The 12,159-nt window shown below is 38.0% G+C and overlaps 1 protein-coding gene across 1 annotated transcript in view; it reads right to left on the bottom strand.

Annotated features, from left to right (window-relative positions):
* Positions 1-3,498: 3,498 nt before the first annotated feature.
* The window catches only part of DOK7 (docking protein 7), a gene marked incomplete at its 3' end in the record, with an annotated part of 42,551 nt that continues 33,890 nt past the window's right edge, over positions 3,499-12,159 (bottom strand). Inside the window, exons 7-8 of the mRNA XM_009083091.1 lie at positions 3,759-3,843; positions 3,499-3,541 (exon numbers count right to left, since the gene is read on the bottom strand). Coding sequence (XP_009081339.1) covers positions 3,499-3,541; positions 3,759-3,843 — 128 coding nt within the window. The remainder of the gene's footprint in view (positions 3,542-3,758; positions 3,844-12,159) is intronic.

The raw sequence follows: 12,159 nt of genomic DNA, 5'->3' as shown, positions 1-12,159 counted from the left end.
CGCCCCTGCCGCAATTTATAACAAGAAGCAGTACAACTCTTTGAAAATATATTGTAAAAGTAAGAATAGCAAAAGACTTTGGATGATTTAAGGTGGATTAAGGATTCTCCTCACAGAACATGTTTAAAACACCTGTCAGACATACATACAGAAGTACATCCAAAGTGCAGGGCAGAGGTTCTGCCTACTCAATCAATTTGGCCCTGTTTTTCCTACAATATTTTCATTTATAGTACCAGAAACGTCATCAAGAGAATGATGAGCTCTTCAGCTCACTCTTCTGTGAAGAAATGTGCTGTCTTTGGTTTCACCTTTCTGTACTGAATATGCATCTCATTCATGATCCCTTAATTCAAAACAAGAAAACAGCTCCTGAGAAAAACACTTACATATATATCTCTGACATTGCATCCACTAGATGGATCCACTACAGAATTTCTTAAGCAGTCATGTCTGTAGAGGTCCCATGAGAAATTTTTACACAACTAAGAGCTAAACTGAGGTGCCTCCAGAACCCAGCAGTCTCAGAAACCAGGAACTCTGAATCACATTTTTGAACCTCTAAGGTCCATCCTAACTATAAATGCTTATACTTAAAAGCTGACGTTGCCACACCATACAATGCCAAAGAGTCCCTTACCTTGCTCTGTAGTACAAAGCTATGATAACAATGGGAACACTTTCCTCCTACAAAGGCAAGTAATCTAATTCAGTCTCTCTAATCAATCTTTACAAAGTTATTTATAACAAAGGCAACAAAATTATTTAAACCAGAATTAAATGACTCACCCCAACTTGGATTTTTCCATCTAGTAATGCAATTCAGAATTGTTGCCACATTTATGAACACTCTTCAGCTTGCCATTAGAGTTAAACACATTTATCTAAAGTCGTTAAGTCTGTTTGCTCAGCACACGTAACAGTGGAAAGAGAATATTATCACCCACATGCACTCCAATAAACTGAAAAATCCTTAAACAATTGATCCTGTTTTACTCCATGTCTTGTTACAGAACTGGGGCATTCCAGAACAAAACCATTGTATAGAACATGTGGGCACCTGTAACACAGGAGGAAGTGAGTTTGCATTCTACAGCATAACTGAATGAAAATACAACACAGTCCTCTCTGTGGTGACAAAGAAATGTGCTTGTGATAAAGTGAATGGCTACACTACCAAAATTTATCATTGGGTATTAGGTCATTTTACAGTCATTCATGACAGTTGAGGTGCCTTGCTATGTCTATATGCACAAGACAGGTTTTGAAAGTAGTTACCTCAAATTAGTGTGCCCATATGTTATCAACAGTGGATAGTAATCTCAATACAGAAACATAGAAAAGTTCTAATCCTGTTCCATTAGTCCAACAGAACTATGAGAATGACTGATCAGCACTGGGACCTTCAGTTAATGGCTTAGACTAAAGATGATGGAAGCAAAGCATGCAAAGTCTACAGTTCTTGAAAGATTTGCAATGCCAAATTCAATTATACTTGAAATCTTCACATCTATAAAAGACAAAACTTTAAATATCTAAGGACAATAAAAATGCAATGAGGCAGAGAAAGCTTCAGTTTTGTTTGTAGTCTGAAATATGGTATAGTTTTGAAGAATAATGTTGTACTGGTATTAGAGCATTTGAGAGATGAAACCCCACAAAGATAGCTACAAGTTTCAGTCACTGGCTTTAGATGCTGCATTTGCCTTAAGCATTTATACTTATTCCAACAAGTGTTCAGTTCTTTTCTTAAACAATATTTTCCCAGTGTACCAAACAGGAAAACCCACCTACTCAAATTTCTTCAGTCTTGTATCTTCTCTTTCTGTTGATATAAAAATCTGTCCTGTATTTCTACACTTCCAATTTGATTCATGATAATTTTATCAAAACAGTTACCTTCCTCATATGCACAAATAATTTGAGATTAAGGTTTTGTCAGATATTGTTTGCATCCACAATTAACTTGGCGCTGAAATTAATACAGAAATTATACTGTGCCAAACACATGCAGCTATAGACTTGTTTCCCTGTATTTACATATACTTTAATCATAAGTGCTCTGGTTTCCTTGGATTGACTACAGGACTAGAAACTTGAGTACTAGAAGGAAAGATAGAATTAATGATCCAATTTGGGCTTCTACTTACACCTCTATAAATCAAGAGTAATTCCACTGACTCGAGTGGAATAACTAGCAACAAGATCTGCTAAATACTTCTGGATTTTCTCCTGCTAAGACAGACAAAGGAATAGAGTTACTTACAACCTTCTCCAGAGACACCTCCTCATCTTACTGGATTTCTATCTTAACTGGATTTGTTCACACAAGTATCAATCAGCTACACACTGCTTTACATATTTGCCAAGGTTTTTAATAAAGAAACTCAAGCACAAAAAGCTGTTCTATGTCTATTGGAACAGGAAAACTGTGAAATTTAATGGATTTGATGAATTATCAGGTAAACTGTTTAAGGAATATAAAGGCATTTAAGATACTAAACAACTTCCTTGCACAGATCTCTCCAAGGACTACCACAGAGACAGTACACAAAACCAAACCCTTATGAAATCATAGACTCATAGAATCAACCAGGTTGGAAAAGACTTCAAAGATCATCGAGTCCAACCCTACCGTGGTTACTGGACCATGGCACTAAGTGCCACATCCAGTCTCATCTTGAAAACCTCCAGGGATGGTGAATCCACCACCTCCCTGGGCAGCACATTCTAATGCCTGATCACTCTCTCTGTAAAAAATCTCTTCCTAATATCCAACCTAAACCTCCCCTGGCAGAGCTTGAGTCTGGGTCATTTTACATTTTTCTTCAAAGATAACAAAAATGTTATCTTTTAAGTAAAATGGTAATTCAAAAGGTGCCAGATCAGTTTGGTTACATTAGACAGAGAACTCAGATAATCAATACATTCTATTGATAGGAAGGCTTATAGTGCATCTCAGCATGTTACTTTAGCCTAAATAATCTTTCCAGGCCAGATACGCAAAATCCTCTCATTTGTGATTTTGTTGGTCACTCAATAGATCCACTGACTTGAGAGAAGCATTTCCATATTGCCTCTAGTAAGAATTCTTGCCAGTGGTTTTGTGTTATTTAGAAAACTGGATATGTGCACTGAACATATAAATCAAGTTTCCCTTTGGTGTTAATATAGCCTAAAAATAACACTTTCTTGATGTTCTTTGAATATGTATGTAGCAAAAGCACTAAACATATAGAAATTGATAATTTTAAACCTCTTTAGATTAATGAAAAGAAGGGGAAAACCAAATATATTAATCTTTGCAAGCAAAGTTACTACAGATTACAATGCATTTCATAATTGTGAGTCATGAATTGCAGCAGGAAAACCAACCATGAACAGGTTACTGCTCAATAAGGTCTTTAGTTCTGCTTCCACAAATCTTCTGTTTCTCTCATCACAACTTGAGATTTAAATATTATCCTTTAACAAAGGAAATAAATAAATGACTCCTACCTGATATAGCTGGTAAGACTCCAGACTGCAGTACTGCTGTTCCCTAAAGAAAACAGAAAATTTTAGAATGAAAAATCTTTACAAGAAATAGAAACTTCACAAAATAGAGCAAGAATGGCAGAGAAATCACTTCACCATCACTCAAACTTAACAAGTGGTTTTAAACCCAGAACAGATGCAAAGGCCCTCAGACCTGAAGGTGTTCAAAACATGTATAAATTGAAAAAGCTTATAAAAGGTTGTGTGTCGTAGCCACATACCTTAGGAAAGGCTAATGAACTTGGCTTTAGATGTTTTGCAACAACTCTATCAGGCACAGTGAACCGTAGCACTATTGAATCAACCCTAAATTAAATTACAATAAAGAGGATATCAAGCTGCAACAACACAATTAACAGATGTAAATTAAGGCCAGGCCTATATTTACTTAAAATGATAGGTGCTGTGAACAGACAGAAGCCTGGTGTGCCCCTGACTCAGCCCAATAAAACCAACACAGAGCTTAAATCAACTTCAGACTGCCTACAAATCCCACCTGTGACATCAGGGTTGTTCTAAAGGTTTTTGCCATCTCAAATGTTTCACATTGTTCATGCCATGGTGGTACAATGGCAGCTGGGGCACATCAAAGGAGTCAGACATACAGTACCAATATTTATTCACACTAAAGAGTAAGCATGTTCCCAAACAGGCTTGCAGGTCACATTTCTCCCCAGCTCTACTATCTATGTCATTCACAGCTGATCTGGAGGACACCCTGGCACTTCCACCTCCAGATGGTATCAAAGCTGCTCCTGCACAGCAACACCAAGGTAAGCTCTGAAGTCAGCCTGGTCTGTGCTGCTGACCACCACTTTGCCAGAGGTGTCTTATTTCTGTCACCTTGGTGAGAAGAATTCATCATAATGATCCTCTCTTTCTGATAAAGAAATGTGTCTTCTGGACTTTGAAATTGAAAAACTTTATATACCTATTGGACCTGAACAATAACACTGCTCAATTCCAAAATAATAAAATTCTATTTTACATGACACCTGACAGTAATTTTCCTCACCTAAATACACAGACTCCTGACCTGTGATATCTCTCTTTCCTATGCTTTCTTACAAGGTGGTGGCTCTTCTGACACACTCAGGACTTTATATATATATATTACATACATCTTCCCCCTATATAGGTGCTGTGTTTACTTCCCAAAATTTCTCAATAGAAAACAAAATAAAAAACTTACTTATTATCCATTATAAGTTCAAGTCATACTAATTCCTGTACAACATTTTCTTAAGGAAAACATATTAAGATGTAAAGCTCATTACATGTGATTATCACAAAAAACTGTTAGAGTTAACAACTAGATCCAGCTTTGGTTACAGTTCAGTGGAAAGGCTTTCTTTGGTTTTGGTGCACTTTGCAATCAAACAGAAAATATTAGAAAATATTATCCTGATACCCTTTCACCTAATAAAATGAACATTAAAAGAGCTTACTTGAACCAATTGGGGTGGGTATGTTTTTCTATTTAAATACAGGTTTGAACTCTGCAACACAGAACAACTTTCAACAGTGGAGCAGCACATAACCTAGGAGATGTTTCTGTCTGATCCTATTGCAAACAGAATCTACAGCCTCAGTATTTACTTGAGCTTTTATGTTAGCTATATATTTTAATGAATAAAACATTGAATTTGAGCACTTATTTAGAGTAGAAGGGAGGGGGAGGAAATCAGAAACACAGCTAAGTTTTTTTTCCTTAAAGAGAAAAACATCCCACAGCATTTCAGAAAAAAACAAAAGGGCATTTTATTAATTTAACCACAGTAGATTGTATTTGTTTTTATAGTTACTGTGTTCCACCACAAAAGTTGCTGTTTTCATTTGGGAAATGTGCAGAAGTATTGGAATAGATAAAGGACAGAGAAGTTTTGAGTCCATTGTAAGCAGAATTCTCTATATTTAAGTAGCAATATTTTTCCTTTACAGTAGAGTTGCTATGACATTTTTTGTCATTAGCATTTACAGCATACCTGAAAACATGTTTTTTCCTGCCTCTAGTAACTTATTAGGGGTGTACTAATACAAGATGCTGAAAATAATTTCCCTGACTTTGGTTATGTCCATGGATGTAAAGCAGATTATGTGCTAGCTTCCTTAATGGATTAGAAAGTGGCAGACTGCAGGGTTGAAATGCATAAAAATCTTATCTCATTACTGAGAAAGGATCTCACAACTTTCTTGCAACATTTTTGCTTTTAAAAACAAAATATTTTTTCCTTGGTTACTTGTGGAGTACGAGGAAAAACTATATGTTACTCAGTTCACAAAATGAATCAAAAACTGTTTTGGGAGGGGGTAAAATTATCTTCCTCACTTTGCCTCTACTTTCATTCATCTACACAGCTCTGCTGTCATTCAGGGCATGGGCCTGATGCATGAAACTAGATAGGAAGCCAGAAAAATATTTTTAACTCTCCGTAAATGCATTGCACATCAGAATATCATAAATTGTAGGAAAAAAAATGGATAGAAATAAAGAATAGGAAGCAGAAAACCTGAAAGGAAATTGAAAGCTCTTTGAAGAAATAATGGCATTTGTGTTCTTTGTTTAGACCTAATCTCCCAGAGAGGAGTCCTCTTTCATTATTGCAGATATTACAAGCAACGGTAATGCAAAGACACAAAGATTAAACTGAATATCTTTATGATTGGTTTTATTCTCACCTTATAGCAAAGTTGTTGCTTGCAAAATAAAATTTCCATTTCGGTACACCATGTTCTATTATTTCTGCAACTCTGAGGCCTCTAGCTGTAATCCTCCATATGGCAGAGACTTCACTAACTAGCAGTAGCAGCTGCTAAGGCAACTCAGCAGAAAGAACAGTAGGGAGACTTAAAAGCTCTGTTTTAGAATTTTATAATTTATAATCTGTATTTAGAATTTTATAACTCCACAGAACACAGCAAAACATGGTTTTGCCTGTAGGAGAAACTTTCTTAATTATTAGGGCATAACGCACAAATGTAAGTGCATCATTTTCATATGCAGAGTGTAACACATCTCAACCTACCATATGATTACATCAAAGAAGAAAAGAGTAAGTGACCTCACTCAAATAATATGCTTTTGTTATGCCTGCAATGATACTCAGACAATAACTCACAATGTGATTGTGAGTAAATCCTACGTATCTCATAATATTACTCATAAATACATTACATATCTTTCTAACATAGAATCTTTTATCTGTGACCCAAGAGCTGAGTGCTGAAGTATGTGGTGCAGGGCTGTCAGTTCAAACCACCTCACCACTACAACACCCACAGTAAACAGATATGTACCACTTGTATATCACACATCATGGACTACATGTCCAGGGCTATTTTAGCTCTGGTAGTGATCTGGCTGCTGTCAGATGACATTCATTTTTGATGTTCTGCTTCCAAATATTTTGGGTAGAGTTCAATGCTAGATGTTAGGAGAACCCACTAGTTTGATCTGCTGGGTCATTATTCAGAGATTAGCTCAGTTGACCTAAAGAGCTAAATAGAACCTAAGCCTCAGCATTTATTTCTCTGTGTGCAAAGGACCATCATAGTACATAATCCTTTTTACAATCAAAATGGGATTCTTTTTATTTTCCCCCTCTGGGTATATTTGGCATATCTTCACCTTTGTCTCACCTTTTGTTTACTTCTTTTAAAGTTTCATTTTATTTCATTCAAGCTTTCATTCACTTTAAATTTCATTAAATTCTCATTTTTTTAAAAAATTAACAGATAAAAATACTGTCCCATATGAATATCAGCATGCCTACTTTTCACTGTATAACTTTCCATACCTAATCCTGCTCTTCTGCTGCTTATGGGAGTTTACATCTTTGGGCACAAGATCAGCCCAAAAGTCTGGATCATGTAGTGTAAGCTCACTGTAACTCTACTGCATTGTTTCCTGGTTTTAGAAGATTCATAGTGGCAAAAGGCATCACAACCACGGTGTGAAAAGGAGCCAGAAGCTTGCAAGTTAGATAGACAGAAATTAAAAAAAGAAAATATTGTCTTAAGACTAATTCTTCCTCTTACTGACTCAGGGTAGGAACTGATGGATAGCTGTTCTATATAAAGTATATATTTTCATGGAACCAAAATATTTTTGTTTTCTATTTTGCCTCCTAAAAAGAAGGAACCTACACTTCCAAGAAAAACTAGACCAGCTTCTGTGGGATTTCATGCTGAGCAGAGCTCATCATCATTGGCAAGAGGAATGAAATGCCATTCACCTGATAACTGTCAACATTTTAGACACACCTCATCAGTCACAGCTTATGTAATTCCTTTTTTGTATCTTTAGAAATAAAGCTTTCCTTTCAGCTCATCGAAGTTTGGCAGCTTTTTATAGCTCCATTATTCTGCACCTACTAAGAATTAGAGTTCTTAGCACAGGAAAGACATGAACCTGTTGGAGCAGGTCAAGAGGAGGGACACAAAAGTGCTGAGAGAGCTGAAGCACCTCTCCTATGAGGAAAGGCTGAGAGAGTTGGGACTGTTCAGCCTGGAGGAAGAGAGACCTTACAACAGCTCTTCAGTACTTAAAGGGGGTTATAAGAAAGATGGTGACTGACTTTTTAGCAGGACTTGTTGCAATAGGACAAGGCTAATGGTTTTAAACTGAAAGAGGGCAGATTTAGACTAGATATCAGGAAGAAATATTTTACTATGAGGGTGATGAAAGACTGGCACAGGTTGCCCAGAGATGTGGTGGTTGCCCCATGCCTGGAAACATTTAAGGTCAGGCTGGACAGGGCTCTGAGCAATCTGATCTAGTGGAAGGTGTCCCTACTCACTGCAGTGTGGTTAAAGTCGATGACATTTAAAGGTCCCTTCCAGCACAATATAATATATGATTTTTAGGTATCTTTTGCTTTAGTCTAAGTAAACGTATTAAGTTTTGCCCCAATCTGAGGTCCTCAGACTGAAAGAAGAAATACTCAACATAAATAAGGCTCTCAAATTCTTCTTGCTACAAAACAGGAGTTCATACTTGACAGTAATAGAAGCAAGATTATTATTCAGCATATATTTAAAATCCATTCATAAACAGAGACTCAATTGCAACATTGGTCAGATGATTAATTTTAACAAATAAGGCGATCTAGATTTTTTCTACTCTCCCTTCCTTTATTTTAAAGCTATTGTTTAGTATAAAGGCCATGCAAAATATGCAGTTTTTCAAGAGAAAATCATAAAAATCATGATTCAAAATCCCTGAGTACTTGAAAAGCAGAAATTGTGAAGCAGACCTCTCTAACAGTAAAGAAACACTCTCCTGCCTGCTGTATATAGCTAGTGGCCCTTCATCACAATCCCACCTGCTTCACAGTTTGTGTGCAGAGGGAGGCAGCAGTTACAGTTACATTATATAGTTTATGTCAATAAACCTGTACTGTCATCAACTTCACAACGGAGAAAAGGACTCAGTGAGAAATCCTGAATGAAGATTTTGAAATCAGCATCACAAAGAAAGGTTTCAAGCGCTTTTAAATGGAAAAGAAAAAGTATTGATCACGTCCAAAGTTCTGGAAAACTCAGATACTTCAGCAAAAAGAAACCAGTCCCTAATGCAACTGACAGTTAAAGTACTTATCTCACAAGGATTAAAGACTATGATTTATTCTGTGACTCTAAACCACCAGAAAAGTTTAAAGCTGGAATGTTCAGGTTGCCACAGGAAAAAGAAAAAAAACAAGTTCCCAGGAAAGGTCAATAAATACACATGGAGCAACCTTTAAAGGTCATCTGCTTTGATGGGCAGTTTCACCATGTCGAGCAGTTGATTTGGTTCTGAAAACAAAAGATACAAAACTATGAAAGTCTATGATCCTATGTAACAACTCCAAATGAAACAGAAACTCCTGCTCATGGCATGTTTCAGGTGCAGGGCTCCAATTTCAGCCACAACCTTCTGATTACTCAGCTTCATCTGTCCCAAGCCAACTATCGGCATACAGAAGCATTGCTGAAGTCAGTTCAGAAACATCTCCGTTTGCTCAGCCAAGGCCAAACATTGGCTATTTTATGAGGCATGAAGCTGGCAATTTCAGTGGCACTGGCAAGCCGTGGCCTGTGTCACATTAAAACACTACCCTTACAACCTGTGAGATAATCACAGCTTCGCTCATCCAGAACTTACAGATCTTGTTTAAAAACCAGGAGATGAGAAACAACCAAAAGCACTGTTTAATTCTAGTCCAGATTAGTGTACCCATATTCTCTCTCTCATGTTTATACAGAGGACTCTTCAGTTCTGATTTTGATATATTTCTGTTGAGAGGAGTGTTCTACATCCTGCTCTGGGCTCCCCAGTTGCCTGCAGCCACAAGCCATTTGTCACACAAATCAGAATCATAGAACCATAGAATTTTTAGGGGTTGGAATGGACCTTACAGATCATCTTGCTCCAGACCCCACTGCCATGGGCAGGGACACCTCCTCACTAGACCAGGATGCTCAAGGCCAAAACCAGCCTGGCCTTGAACACTGCCAGGGTTGGGGCATCTACTACCTGCCTGGGCAACCTGTGCCAGTGTCTCACTGCCCTCACAGGAAAAAACCTTTTCCTGATATCTAGCCTAAACTTCCCCTCTTTCAGTTTGAACCCATTACCCCTTGTCCTATCATTGTAGTTCCTAATAAAGAGTCCTTCTCTGGCTCCCCTGTAGCCCCTTCAGATACTGGAAGGTTGCTATGAGATCCCCACACAACCTTCTCTTCTCCAGGCTGAACAGCCCCAACTCCCTCAGCCTGTCTTCATAGGGGAGATGCTCCAGTCCTCTTCGCAGCTTCGTGGCCTCCTCTGGACCAGCTCCAACAGTTCCATATCCTTCTTACTCTGAGACCAGAATAATATCATTAGCTCTGAAAACAACATGCCCTTACCATACTCTGAAGTTGGCCACTCATGGGAGAGAAAGAAAACCTGGGCTGAATCCTCTGCCACAACTATCACAAAAGCCAGTACCTGGATCCAGCTGCCAGCGAGCAGCAACAGCTCATAAATTCAGACGGTGGAGTGTCGGTTGCGATACTGAAGGGTCAAATTTCAGGCTCTCCTGCTGATAGTGTGTGTGCACATGGGGAAGCTGACACAGCAACAAGGCACATGACTTGCCCTTGTCTTTTGCTTTTCAAAACCAGACATAGAAGTTCTACATACCGGACAGTCACACTAGGAGTATGCTGAACAACTGGACTGTAATGCAATTACATGGTCACATACCATTTTTTCCATGGGACATCTACCTCATTCACTGCATGAGAGGGACACATGTGTGGGTACAATCAAGATGGCATGAGCAACTGTAAATCTGTCAATTCCTTAACAGTGAGGAGCTTAACTTTTCAACCTAAATAACATCCTTTTAACATCACATACATATCTCATTATGTATGTAAGTATTCTGACAGAATTCTAGAGGAAGCAGCTATGCAATACCATCCCAGGCATATAAAATACCTGGTGTGAACACATCAGTGATGTTTTTGGCTGTTTCCAAGCATTACTACAAGCCAAGCTTGTATATTTGCTAGACAAATATAACAAGTCAAGAGCATGTACAGCTGGCCCAAAGCAGTAACACAGACTCCAAGCAGATAGCAAAGTCCTAAGACACACAGCACCAAACTGTGATAAACTGTCCTAACACCAATATCAGCTACAGAGCTTGTAGTTACAGAGACATGCCTAAAACCACAACAGCTTAAACCACCAGAGAGAAAGACACTCTGATGCCTTCCGCAAACTGAGGTTTCGGTTACCATTTCTTACTAATTTCATAAGGTTTGAGTTTCTTACATTTCTTCAAAGATTGGTATGATGGTTCCAGATAAAACAAGATTATTAAATACTTCTGTGAATTTGAGGGTCTTAACTACTTAACCACAGGAAAAATTCAGAAGCATTGGTTCATTATTACATGAAGATTTCGTAGGGATAAATACAGAGATAACCTGCAGAGAGAGATGCTGCAGTAGCAAACCCTCTAGGGAGAGCCATAGAAGCAACTCAAATGAAAAGATGGACACTAATGAGTATGAATATTGCTGAACAGATGAGCTCATCTAAGCTTCTGGACAGATTTCACAGCACAAAAAGAGACAAGTACAATCAGAGAACATTTTGCTCTTAGTTCATGGTACAGGAGGGCGTTCATAGTGGGACCCAGGACTAGGCTGAGGAATTCCACCACCCAGAGGAAATGGCTAAGCTAGACATAGCAAATTGCCTCTGAGACCAATTTTAATTCAATGTATTTGATACACATAGCCAGAATTGGTGGAGGAGTTAGAAGACAGGAACTATATACAATTCTTCATGAAAAATAAAAACACCATATGCGAATGTCATAGGACATATTCATAGAACTTGACAACAGGGGCCAGCACATCCTGGTTGCAGAGCACAGAGCCCTGAACAAATACACCTGCAAACCGATGCTAGATACGTATTAAATGTATTAATATCAGCCTTCACTGCCTTATCTTTCACCACATATATCTCATAACAATTGTTCCAACATTCAGGACCCGAAAGACTCCTTACACAATTGCCATTAAATAAAAAACATCAAATACACTCAGCTCAGAAACAATAACTGCTTTTTCTCCAAC

Source organism: Acanthisitta chloris, unplaced genomic scaffold (genome assembly GCF_000695815.1).
Source record: "Acanthisitta chloris isolate BGI_N310 unplaced genomic scaffold, ASM69581v1 scaffold26979, whole genome shotgun sequence".
Lineage (NCBI taxonomy): Eukaryota > Metazoa > Chordata > Aves > Passeriformes > Acanthisittidae > Acanthisitta > Acanthisitta chloris.
The sequence above is the reverse complement of the archived record's forward strand: the minus strand, read 5'-3'. Positions and strand labels throughout refer to the sequence as shown.